At 40.5% G+C, this 13,735-nt stretch overlaps 1 protein-coding gene across 20 annotated transcripts in view; it reads left to right on the top strand.

The window, feature by feature from the left end:
• GPHN (gephyrin) overlaps window positions 1-13,735 on the top strand; it is a 241,340-nt gene that overhangs the window by 23,009 nt on the left and 204,596 nt on the right. For 17 of the 20 annotated variants that reach the window (XM_082224553.1, XM_082224548.1, XM_082224535.1 and 14 more), the window contains exon 2: window positions 12,540-12,618. In XM_082224553.1, the coding sequence (XP_082080679.1) occupies window positions 12,540-12,618 (79 nt within the window). Of the gene's footprint in view, window positions 1-12,539; window positions 12,619-13,003; window positions 13,082-13,735 lie in introns of all 20 variants that reach the window. The other 3 variants (XM_082224534.1, XM_082224550.1, XM_082224545.1) reach the window with 1 other exon arrangement.

The raw sequence follows: 13,735 nt of genomic DNA, 5'->3' as shown, positions 1-13,735 counted from the left end.
TTAGGTTCCAAATAAGGTGAAGAAATGCTTTTTGAGAGTCTAAAGTAGAAAGTGCCTTTCCTTTGCAATCCTAATGCAGCTGGGCTGTGACTAGAGCTTGCCAGGGAACTAAAATGCTCACACACCCCTTACATTGGGGTTATCTGGAGTTTTGGATTACCTTGTCAGCAATATACTGATGAGACACAGCTCTACTTCTCCTTTACATCTGCAGGTATGGCAGTGGATGTGCTGACCATTGTTTTGCCTCAGTAATGAACTGGATTAGAGCCAACATAACGAAGCTTAATCCAGATAAGACTGAGACACTGTTAGTGGCTGTTTCCCTATACTGGATGGATGGGAGTTTGCCTGCTCTTGATGAGGTTACACTTTCTTTAAAAGAGCAGGTATACAATTTGGGGGTACTTCTGGATCCGTTGCTGTTGGCCTCAGTGGTGTGGAGTGCCTTCCATCAGCTTCACTTGGTAGCCCAGCTGTGCCCCTATCTGGACAGGGGTAGCTTAACTTCTGTTGTCTGTGCTATGGTAACCTCTAGTTTAGATTACTTCAACACATTGTATGTGGGGTTAACTCTGAATACAGGTGCAGCTGGTGCAGAATTTGCTGGCCAGGTTGCTCACTGGGGCAAGACAGTTTGAGCATACCGATCCTCACCCAACTACACTGGCTACCAATTAATTTCCAGGCCCAATTCAAAGCACTGATTTTGACCCAGAAAACCTTAAGTGGCTCAGGACCCCAAATACTGCCCCTCCCCATATGAATCTACTTGAACCCTGAAATCATCATCTGAGGCCCTCCAGGGAGGCTCACTTGGCACTTTTATTATACATCTTAGTGCCAGACAAAAATGTTCTTCAACCAGGCTTCAACCATTCTATGTCCTTTTAAATGTGTTTGGGTGGAGGATTATCGGTTTGTTTTGTTTTGTTATTGTTTTTATTATGACATTTGTGTTTTTATTTTATATTTTTATGCTATGAACTGCCCTGAGATCTTCAGATGAAGGGCAGTATACTACTACTACTACTACTACTACTACTACTAAAAACAACAACCCCCAAGGTATTCATGTGGAAGTACCTTAGGCATGCTCACTTAGCTCTTCAGATCCCATCATATGACTTCATTTGATGCTTTGATATTCTGTCATGCTTAAGCAGATCTCTGAATCCTCTTGATATTGGTATTGACGCTTCTATCTCTCAACTAGTAAGTTTCTAAGTTTTACTACTACATTCCTAAAGTATCTGGAGTAAAAATCTGGTTCCACTGGCACCATTTTCTTTTACTCTTGGAATTCCAGTAGTACTTGTGTAATGCAAAACTATACCCACTCATCTTAAATAAAGGGATAGATGAGAAAATAACATGTGTTTATAGACAAAATATTATAATCTTGTAAGCAGGAGGCATCTTGTCATCATATAGCCAGTCTTTCAAATTTTCTATTTCAAAAAATAATAATAAGCGGCTTACACAGTTGCTGCAGTTTCAAGAGAACAGCTATATTGTGGATCAATCTGAGAGTGCAAAAGCTCAAAATAGCAACTTGTCTGTCTACGAATCACTATGCACTTTGTGACTAGAGTAGTAAGGGTTTTTCACAATTAGTAAGAATATAGGAAGAGTATTCTCCATTGCTGGCTTCTCTGGCTGTTTTTTAAATACCAGATTGCTGCACCTGGCTTTTTTTAATGGGGCTCTAACTGCTGTTTCTAAGCAGAGTGTCCTTGCAGAAAAGCTGGAGAACCATAAACAGCTGGGATGGCAGTTTTAGTGACCTAGTATAAATCTATGCTGAATCTCAAATATTCTGTTTACTGCATTTCTCTGAAACATATGAAGATTTCATTCAAATGTGTCCATTCTCTAAGAGATGTGCCCAAGTTCTGTTGTTTAAGAGCAGATGCAGATTTTGAGAGAACCATGTGTCAGTACATCACTATACCCCATCCTCAAACATACTGGCTAATATAAAAGGATGAGCACAAGAACATTACTCTTGAGACCAAAGATCCATTGAGTCCAGCAATCTGCTGGGAAGCTTACAGACAAGAATGAAATAGACCTTACCTATTACTGGCCCCTAGCAGTTGATTTTCATTGGTATGTTGCTCTTTAAATATTGTTTTAATTCTATTATAGTTTAATCATTTTTAACAATTATCTTTAATAAGTTTTTAGTTTTTGCATTTTAGCTGTATTTTACAGTCGTACCTTGGATCTCAAATGCCTTGGCTCCCAAACAAATTGGCTCCCAAACGATCGAAACCCGGAAGTGTATGTTCTGATTTTCAAGTGATTTTCGGAAGCCGATCATCCGGCGCGGCTTCCGATTGGCTGCAGGACACTCCTCTTCTCTTTGCAAGTGTTACCCAGATTGATTTGGGTTTTTCTTTTTCTTTTTAGTTTTGTGTTAACTTGAGAGCAACAATCTCTTGTCCAGGTGCAAGGCGTATTTAGTAATAATGGTTCTGTATGTAGAATTACTTTTTCCCCTAAGGGTTTTATCCATTCTCTGGTGGAAGGCTCTTTGTTCCAGAGGAAGCTGCCATGAGTAGAAAGGAGGAGGGAATGAAATCTTTTCTGATTCCTCCTTCCCTCTGCAGCCCCCTGCACCCCATCAAATCTGCTCTGGAGGCTTGTGGAAGCCTTTGGAGTGGTGTTGGAGGTTGCAGAAGAAAAGGAAATTGCCTTCGCCCTTTTCCACTGGATCAAAGAGCTTGCTGTCATTTAAAGGACACACTTGGAGATACAAATTGACTAGAGGAAATAATATCAGGGACAGAATTTGCAAAGGTTTTGTAAAATTCACTAGAACGCTAACGTATGCAAAAACATGCAAGTTGGCTATGATTAAATTTCCAATCACAGTATAGTTGGCAAGACCATGCCTGTGAGGAAACATTTTAAAAGATGTGAACTCGCACATGAAGATGATTCAGAATCTCTGAATTATATGGTCTGAGTAGTTTACAATCCTTGAGCTAAAATGCTTTCATTTTCTCTTGTGGAAGAAACATCACTATATTTCCTTCAGAAACAAAGATATTTTTAGTAATGAGTTATTTTATCTTTAGATAGTTCACAGAATCTAATTTAGAGATATTATGGCATCTAGAGTCTGATTTTGCAAGTGGCTATTAATAAAGACTTACAATTTTCAGCACCTCTTACGATCAAAGAACCAAACACTAATTATATGTCTTTGATACAAGCTCCTTTGTTACGGTTGCAGCGTAGAGCAACACTAGTTAAGGTGGTGTCAAATTTTCCAAGAAGCTAGGGGGGAAATGCTTTGTCTCTAGAGAATTTCAGAAGGTAAATGACAACTGAAAGACAAACCTGAATAACTATATTTTTTCAAAAGATTTTAAACCTTTTTTTTTTCCAACAGTCACTTTACGGTCCTTCAGAGTTCAGATGTTGTAGTGTGAACACTCTGCATATTTGTTTTATTATGTTGCTCATAGTTTGATAAACCTCCTCAGTATTTTCTACTGACTTGTCAGACATTGTTACTTATTACATAATGTTTCCTAAGCTAAAATTTAACACATTTATCACATGTTCATTTTTCTATCTATGCAGGTTTACTTTGCTTCCTTCTTATATTCAATAAACTAAGGTCTGTGTGCTATTTCCTCATATTACAAGACTAAGCCTAGCATGGTAATAGCAAATCTTAGCTATTCAGCCACACCTGCTCTGCTTCAGTGTTCTAAAAAACAGTCTAGCTCGTTCTTCATTCAGTAACTTCAAATTATGCAAAATATGACAGATTATGTAACTACAAATCTTTCACACATGTCTAAATAATTATGGATATGTTTTGTTAAATACATCTTGTTGTGTGGAGGGAGGGCTTATGCTTTTAATTAAACAATTAAGACTGTTAACATTTAAATCTAAATGATAGCTGTTAACTTGCCTTGATTAAAAAATATAAGCAAATTGGACAAAACTGAAACTTAGTTTGAAGTGGCTCCAATAGGAAATGTCACCACTTAGTAAGAGAACTCAATTGATTAAAACTGGGGATGAGTGGATGGTTTGTGTGTCACTATTATTCCAGGAGTTGTTCTGCCTTATGCTTTTCTCTGTCTGAACTCTAGTTTAATTTGTTTCGAACACTTCTTTTTGGAATTAGTGTGTGTGCAGCAATTTTCATGTGTTTCTTTCTTTACACTTACTGATGTGCATAAGTGTATATACATATTGATTAAGGCATTGGCCAGGAAGGTATCCTGATGAAGTTATGCACATGCACATCAGTAACCAGTAAGAGTTATGAACTTTAAAATGTTTCAAATTACACATGCCATGTATAGCAGCATGAACAAAGTCTGGTTAATGGTGGGTTGTTAATTCATTGGCGCTGTTCTGCAAGTGAGATAAGGTAACTTGGAGCCCCAAAATCAGAAGGGAAATTCAGATGGCAAATTGCCCAAGCAATCCTAAGTTTAAAATAAGACATCAATTGCAGGTTTCTTTAAGTCTAATAGATATTATAGTTTTTCCAATGACTCAACAGGGATTCAAAGAAAAATATAGGTATTTAATAGGGTAAAAGCACAACCTAACATTTGCCCATATAGCCTGTGGTTCTGAATGCTCAAGAATAAAATATATTTCTTTCTGAATACAGTAGTACAGGTCTGCAGCTTACAGAATAAGAAAAAAACTTTAAAGTAGGACTGTGTTGAACATTAGCACTTTGGATTTCATTTTTCTGTAGAATAAATACATGTTTCCCACCATCCCCATCAAAATGATTTTGAAGTGCCCAGACGAATTCTAAAGGGGCATGATAGGAGAAATTTCACAAGCATGGCTTGGAATAAAGATACATTGTCACAAAATCCCTAAAAGGACAGACTTTGTAGTTACACAAACATAATTTCATACTGAGCAACAGTTTTTGAGTTTCCATTAGATGGCAGCAATTTCTTAAATCTTGCTTCTTCCACCTTGATGGGGTAGGTGTGGGGATGCCATTTGCATTTTCTACCTAAAATGTATTGAGTCATCTCTCCAGATGATACTATGTAAACTTGTGGCAGAGAACAACACTTCTATAATCCAGATGTTTTGCTATTGGTAGTTTTGAAGCAATTAATCTTTTTTCTTTCTATATGTCTTGAGACTATTTTTGTACTCCTGGATTTTGTTAGACATCCAAGGCACACTGATAAATTATTTAACTTCAGGCTTCTCTCTTCATGGAAAGAACCAGTTGACTGATTTGTACAGACATTGGCTAGAATCTAGTGGGAGGGGCCCCTTTGTAAAAGTCACTTCCATTTTCTTTGAGTTGGTAAGCTTGGCATGTACATTTGAAATCATCAGCATACATGCTTGGAATAGGACATTAACGCAAGGAACTTTGAATTGAGTCCAATATGTCCACATTGTTAAAAATGTAAACAAGAGTAATGTGATGCAAGTTGCGGGGGGGGGGGGTGTCTTCAATTTCACATATACACTTATGGGGTCATACAGTGAAGATGCTTACCTAGTGTGTGGCTGCACTGTTAGGAAAGGAATTGAAAATAAAACTTCCAATATCATAAAGAAGCTTGTCTTGTAAAGAAGCTGGTAAAATGCGGTCTTGACTATGCTACCACTCAGTGGATTTGTAACTGGCTGACTGACCGAACCCAAAGGGTGCTCATCAATGGTTCCTCTTCATCCTGGAGAAGAGTGACTAGTGGGGTGCCACAGGGTTCTGTCTTGGGCCCGGTCTTATTCAACATCTTTATCAACGACTTGGATGATGGACTCAAGGGCATCCTGATCAAATTTGCAGATGACACCAAACTGGGAGGGGTGGCTAACACCCCAGAGGACAGGATCACACTTCAAAACGACCTTGACAGATTAGAGAACTGGGCCAAAACAAACAAGATGAACTTTAACAGGGAGAAATGTAAAGTATTGCACTTGGGCAAAAAAAATGAGAGGCACAAATACAAGATGGGGGACACCTGGCTTGAGAGCAGTACATGTGAAAAGGATCTAGGAGTCTTGGTTGACCACAAACTTGACATGAGCCAACAGTGTGACGCGGCAGCTAAAAAAGCCAATGCAATTCTGGGCTGCATCAATAGGAGTATAGCATCTAGATCAAGGGAAGTAATAGTGCCACTGTATTCTGCTCTGGTCAGACCTCACCTGGAGTACTGTGCTCAGTTCTGGGCACCACAGTTCAAGAAGGACACTGACAAACTGGAACGTGTCCAGAGGAGGGCAACCAAAATGGTCAAAGGCCTGGAAACGATGCCTTATGAGGAACAGCTAAGGGAGCTGGGCATGTTTAGCCTGGAGAAGAGGAGGTTAAGGGGTGATATGATAGCCATGTTCAAATATATAAAAGGATGTCATATAGAGGAGGGAGAAAGGTTGTTTTTTGCTGCTCCAGAGAAGCGGACACGGAGCAATGGATCCAAACTACAAGAAAGAAGATTCCATCTAAACATTAGGAAGAACTTCCTGACAGTAAGAGCTGTTCGACAGTGGAATTTGCTGCCAAGGAGTGTGGTGGAGTCTCCTACTTTGGAAGTCTTTAAGCAGAGGCTTGACAACCATATGTCAGGAGTGCTCTGATGGTGTTTCCTGCTTGGCAGGGGGTTGGACTCGATGGCCCTTGTAGTCTATTCCAACTCTATGATTCTATGATTCTATAATGGTGTTAAACAAAACTATGGTGCAGCTGTCTTTGGAATACTATGTATAATTCAGTTTGTCTCACTTTCAAAGGGATATTGTAGAGCAGGAAAAGGTTCAGAAAAGGGCAAACAACGTGATTAGTGGGATGGAGAAACTCCTCTATGCAGAAAGCTGCAGCATTTGAGGCTTTTGAATTTGGAGAGAAGTCAAGTTAGAACTGACATGATAGAAGTGTATGGTATGTAGAAAGTTGATAGAGAATTCCCCTTCTCATAACTCTAGAACTTGGGGACATCCAATGAAGCTGAATGTGAAGATTCAGGATGGAGAAAAGAAAGTACTACTCTGTACCCTGAACTTCATGGTTTGCGAGAGCGACCAACTAGTTGCAAATATATATGTTGGGGGAGGGACTTGTAGAGGGTAGTGGGACTACTGCAAAGTTTATTGGAAGATATTAGCTACCCATTCTAGTCTAGGTTCAGGACTGGTTTGGGGATAGAATCAGTCTTGGTTGCCCTGGTGTGTGACTTTTGTTGTGAGAGAAAGAGGGAAGTGTGACCTTGCTTCTTCTTCTCAAGCTCTTTGAGGCTTTTTATACAAAGAGCTGTGGTATCCTTTTAGACTGACTCTGCGGGGTGGGCATTGTTTTACAGTGGTTCTGTTCCCATCCCCAGGGTCTGTTCCAGAGAGCATCATTGGGCGAGTGTTCTTTGACCCACTGGGTGTTACACTGTTGTGAGGTTCTGCAGGGCACTAATTTATTCCTAATGCTTTTTGACATCTATATGAAACTGCTGGGAGTGGTTATTAGGGGATTTGGAGTATGGTCTCATCACGCTGTTGATGATAATATAACTTAGTTCTCCATGAGGTATGACAGTGCAGGAACTAGTATGATGCTTGGGCACAGTGGTGGGCTGGATGATGGCCAATAATCTGAGTTTGAATCTTGATAAGGTAGAAGCTGTGTGAGTAAGTAGTTACTGGGTCCAGGAAATAGGTCAGTCACCTGTTTTGGATATGAGTGCATTTTATCTGAGCAGATACATAACTTGGGGTTGGGGGTACTCCCAGCTCTATCTCTGTCACTGGAGACCACGTGGCTTTGGTAGCTAATAGTAATTCCTGCCAGCTACTGCTAGTGTAGCAGCTTTGGCTGTTCCTAGATTTGGATACGTTAGCCTACAGTACTGTAGGTATTGGTAGCTGCCAGACTGGATTATTGCAGTGCACTCTGTGTTGGGAATCCTGGAAGCTATAGTAGCTCATGTGGAATGTTGTGGCAAGGCTGTTGAAGGTGGTGTGTTACACTTGTGCTGGCAAAGCTGGATTTGGCTGCCATTATTCTACTGGGCCAGGGACGCGGGTGGCGCTGTGGGCTAAAGCCTCAACGCCTAGGGCTTGCCGATCGAAAGGTCGGCGGTTCGAATCCCCGCGGCGGGGTGCGCTCCCGCTGCTCGGTCCCAGCGCCTGCCCACCTAGCAGTTCGAAAGCACCCCCGGGGGCAAGTAGATAAATAGGTACCGCTTACCAGCGGGAAGGTAAACGGCGTTCCGTGTGCGGCTCTGGCTCGCCAGAGCAGCGTTGTCACGCTGGCCACGTGACCCGGAAGTGTCTGCGGACAGCGCTGGCCCCCGGCCAATAGATGTGAGATGGGCGCACAAACCCCAGAGTCTGTCAAGACTGGCCCGTTCGGGCAGGGGTACCTTTACCTTTACCTTTACCTATTCTACTGGGCCAAGTTCAAAGTCTTTCTGCTGTGCAATGAAAGAGTGTGTTTGACTTCTTATTTTCTTCTGCAGCTTCAGCTGTCTATGCTGAATTGAATGATATGGTTTTTGGGGGGGTTGCAGAAGACAGCACCTAAAAGAAGGAAGTGGAAAACTGCTGTTCAATTAGTGGAACTCTGCTCAAAGTTCCTAAGATCTGGGGCATCACCTTTCTAAGTTAAAGCTGCCTTTACTCTGTTTTTGTTTTCAGTCTAGTGCGCAAATAATGGCTATTATTATTCTTATTCTTCATTTGAATGTACTCAGTTTTGAGTCGTGCCTCCAACTCCAGCATGACTTATTGTGTATAGGAAAGCACAGTTGCATTCCAGCATAGCTGAATTATGAATAAAATTAAGATTGAGGAACATCAAATAGGTTCAGTGGCCCTTGGTCACAGAAAATGTTGCAAGGCTTAAGAAATACATCATTAGAAACAGTTGTAATACACTGGGTCAATGATTACAAAAGATAAATGTCTCATTTCATTATGGTTAGAGAGTATGACACAGCCTGTGAAAAACAGAATCTCAATCTGCAGTTTCTTGTTTTCCCGACTGTGCTTAAAAACACTTTGGCTCTGATTCAGTTAGCCCTCTTATTCATATTTTTTTGTCCTGGTTTTGTGCACGTACAGCAGGACTAAAGTATTCCTGAGAAGCATTTCCCTCTGTTGAGTGCTTCTTCTGGCACCTTCCCACCCCAAAGGAGCTTCCTGTGCAGTATATTTTTTTATGGGGGTGTGCTACTTTGAGGGGGGGCAGAGAAAATAAAAGTAGTATTGCATACTGTTTGCTCTAATACTTTGCTTCAGGTTGGAGGAAGGGCAGGACATAAAAATCTTGAATGAATGAATATGTGTGTGTGTGGCTAACAAAGTGCTGGGGAATGGTGACCAGGTGATAATATGGAAACTATTAACAAGCACATACACCTAGCGGCTTATTTTGCTGCCTCCGTTGCATCCTTAAGTAGGATGCACTAGTAAGTTTTGGGTAAGGGGCTTGAGAGGGTGGTGGCAGTCAAGCTGCAGACTCTCCTGGAAAAAACTGATTTCTGTGCAGATTCAGACCTGACTTTGAGACAGAATTGGTTTGATACTTGGTTTGATATTTGTGTTCTACTTTTCAAACAAACAAATTATTCAAACAATTAATAGAATTCAGTGCAAACTGATAGTGATTTAAAATATCAGAAATGGCTACTGAGCACCAGCCTTGCTTCAGTTGGCATACACTCTCTGGGAAGCTGCTTTTACACCCAGTGCAGAAGCACATTTCCAGGAACAAGATTTTTCATAGTTTTCAGTATCCACGTCTTTTTACCCTCAAAGAAAGAAATCAATCCCTTCTATGCTCTTTTCAGTGTGGTGGGGCAACAGATTCCACAGAAGAGCCAAAATAGTCTATGAATGAATTTGTCATTCTCTCTGCTGCCTTCCACATGTTGGGAGCTGAGATTCTATAGTGGGATGCTTGCTCATGTACAACTCAGAATGTTGATCTTCTAGGGCAGGGGTCTGCAACCTTTAAGACAAAAAGAGCCACTTGGACCCGTTTCCAAAGGAAAAAAAAACTGGGAGCTGCAAAACTCTTCATTATAAAAATAATTTTTTTTCTCACTTTTTTATTATTTCTTTGTTTGACCCCTCAGAATTACTCCTCCTCATAGAAATAAACGTTAAATTAACAAGTTACCTTTTTGTGTGTGTGTGTTCTTCACTCCCCTTCAAAACAGTGACCAGCATACATGCCCCCTTTCAATGCAGTGACCAGCGTACATGCCACTTACAATGTAGCGGGCGGGTGGGAAGGTGACTAACGCACGCACCGCCCCCATGCGACGGCACAGCCAGTACAGCGCCCGCCACAGTGGGGAGTGTTGGGGCGCACAATGCGCCTCCTCCCCTCGCTAGTATCCACCCCGGAGCCGCGGCAAAGGTGTAAAAGAGCCACATGCGGCTCCGGAGCCGCGGGTTGCAGACCCCTGTTCTAGGGTTTTAAATTGTGTAGGGAGCCTATGAGTAGAAATGCTCCACTCTGCAGAAGCTCAGCTATATATAAAACACATGGAGTGAGTAGCAGGAGTGGCGATGTGACAGAAGGATACTAGAAACCATCATTTTTAATAGAATGGAAAATATTGGAACAATGGTGACATAATCCATAAACTTTGTTCTCTGAAATATATGGATGTCTGCATTTTTTAAAAAAATATTTTTTCACACAAATATTGCTTCCTACTGTGCCCAAAACTACTTTCTTCAGGAAACTGCCAGTGCTGATACACTTGTAAATTATTATTATCTAGCAAGTTAAATTGAAAATGCTGGAAACATATTCCAAACTTGCAAATTGTTAAGGGAAAGCCTGCCTGTACACCCTACAATTGCTATTCTGTTCAGTCTCTTCCTTTAACTGCTGGAAAGAGCACTGCAGAACTGTCCTACCTGCTCCTCCTAGCTTTAAGGACCAGGGGGCAGCTGAAGCAGCACAAAAGAACTTTGATAATCTCAAAGGAACTTCACAGGCACCATTTGTTCTCAAATGCCAGCATTGTCCTTGATGGAGTCATCTCAACCCTCCATCATGCAGACAACATCTTGTGTGAGTTTGGCTCTTCTTATAAGCTTCTGATGGCTCAGAGGCTTGGTTCATACAGAGGCATGGTCTTCCTTGTTCACTTTGTGAGGAAAATTTGATAGTTCAAGTAATCCTGGGGGGCGGGGTAGACTTCAATATGACTGCCACAGTTTAGCAGGATTTGAAAGTGCCAGAGCTTCAGATTTCAACCAGAATGTTGGTTTCTCCAAATGTCAACAGTAAGTCTATGAATAATGGAATCTGGGTATAGTACTTCAGCTGAGGCCTAGATGATGCTGAATAGAGAGGCTCTGTTGCATCCCCTTTTATACATACTAACCCTCAGTAATTCACTATAACAGTTATGTTTCCTTCAATTAAAATAGCCCATAAGGTAACCTCAGCTGGGGGCTGTACCTTGCTTCCTTAACACATAGACCAGGCATGGGCAACCTTGGCCCTCCAGATGTTTTGGGACTACAATTCCCACCATCCTTGACCACTTGACCAAAAAACATCTGGAGGGCCGAATTTGCCCATGCCTGACATAGACTATAGCTCCCCCCCCCAACTTCCTGAACTTTGCATATACATTTTTTTCTTTGTAATGAGTAATATGTTTATGCTTGGCTTTGAAACATTGAGATGTAAGAAACACAAAATGAAATTCAGCAATTATCTAGGTCATTTTGAATTTTAATCTTATACTCTGTGGGATTGGTAGTTTTGTCCCAGTTTTCTGTCATCAGCAAATTCTTTGTGGCCTGGGGTAAGAACAGGTGAAAATAAATGTTCTGGCAGCTGCTGGGGTTGGTAAAGACATAGCTACCTACCGAGACAGAATATTGGCTAAAAAGCAGGCAAAGCTAAGTCACCAGCAAACTTAAAAGCTCAACTCTATAGAGTCTATACCAGGGGTGGGGAACCTTTGGGCTTCCAGATGTTGGTCTCCCATCAGCTCCAGCCAACATCATCAATGGCCAGGGCTGATAGGAAATCTGGAGGGCCACAGGTTCTACACAAATATGTGAAGGCCACTCCCAGCAATATTGTGGGATTTTTTTTTACTGTCATAGTTCTTTCTACCCCAAGTAACTTTTACCGTTAAAGTATGTTTTCCTGACTCGCTCCCCACCACTTTAGATCTAAACATGTTGGGCATGTACTTCTTTTCATGACTCCGTCTGTGTTGTGTCTAGTTTGGTCCTCAAAGTGTCTTCTCCTGTTTTAATAGTTTGTTAGGGTTGTCTAACTGTTCAGAACCAAATAGGTTTGCAGCATTTTAATTCCTAGATGAGGCATTTTGTATTCTTGGTATTCAGTATCCTGATTTTGACATTGTGCTTTTTCAGTCAGCATTGTTTCATATTAATAATCTTTAGAATACAGTAAAATACTGAAGTCTTTTAGTAAAATTTTACCATAAGACCAACATCATTTAATTGATTTGAAGGTACTATCCATGTGTAACATATTTTCATCTCTTGTATTTCTCTTTCTCTTTTTTTAGTGAGTGACAGTTGCTTCAGGAACCTTGCAGAGGATCGTAGTGGGATAAACCTTAAAGACCTCGTCCAAGATCCTTCTTTGTAAGTATCTATCTCAATGTATGAATAATGGATTTCTAATTAAGCCACAAATTGATAACAGATCATCTGTAAAATAAATAAACACACAGAAAACCCAAACATTACCACCTCAATAGGTCAGGCCAGAGGGATGATTGTTTTCTCAACTAAGTCTTACAATACTCAGTTCCATGCTCAGTCTATAGGGAATAGGAAAATAAAATCTGATAACATGAACTTATTTTCCTCTCATGTTAAAAGAAGACTGCCACCCAGTCATTAATTTTCTATTGTACACTACAAGTGGAATTGCAACTGCCTTTCCAAGCCATTAGGAGTATTGTGTGTTTTATATGTGTAAACCCCACTATTTCTATGTTTTCATCCTGTAACGTTCCATCCCCAGCAATGGGTGTGACATAGCTGCTGTTGGTGGGACAGGAGAAGGTCCAGCTCACCTGAACAGCCAGTTGAAGTCCAGCAGGTATTCACTATAATTTTTGTGGTTGTTGCCATTTTATCACTATTTTTTTTTTATCTCTTGATTAATTAGCACTAAAACATTTTTCTGGCTACGTTTTTTAAATGAAAAGTGTTGTAGTGTTACAATGTTAATTATATATATTAAAAAGGATTTTAAATTACCCTTTCTGGTCAGTGCCATTTTTAACCAAGTTTCTAAAATAGTGTTGAGCACACAGCATTACTGTTTTCTTAAAATAACTTCTGTTTACCACTATTTTAGCAATATGGATAATACGTGGTGTATTTTTTTATTCTGTAGCAAACTTTCAGTTTTTAAAAAGCTTAAACTAGAGAAAAAGATAACCACCTCAAAGGTTATATATTGAGCTGTGATATCTTCACTTCCCTGATACATCGCCTATGTGAAAGCCCACCATTTTTAAAAGACAGATTAGTACTATGCTACTTTTTTTTTTAGAAAAAGAAATGGAACTTTTTGTGGTCTGAGAAAAGATGGAAGAATATTAGGGTATGTGCAGGACAATACAATGATTGGATGGCATTGTTTGGATGCCCCTCAAAAATGAGTGCATAAACCATGGCAATTAACTCTAAGGGCAGTAAAGGTAAAGGTAAAGGGACCCCTGACTGTTAGGTCCTGTCGCGGATGACT

Source organism: Podarcis vaucheri (assembly GCF_965113315.1).
Source record: "Podarcis vaucheri genome assembly, chromosome: 1".
Taxonomy (NCBI): domain Eukaryota; kingdom Metazoa; phylum Chordata; class Lepidosauria; order Squamata; family Lacertidae; genus Podarcis; species Podarcis vaucheri.
Note: the sequence above shows the minus strand (reverse complement) of the source record. Positions and strands in the feature narration are given on the sequence as shown.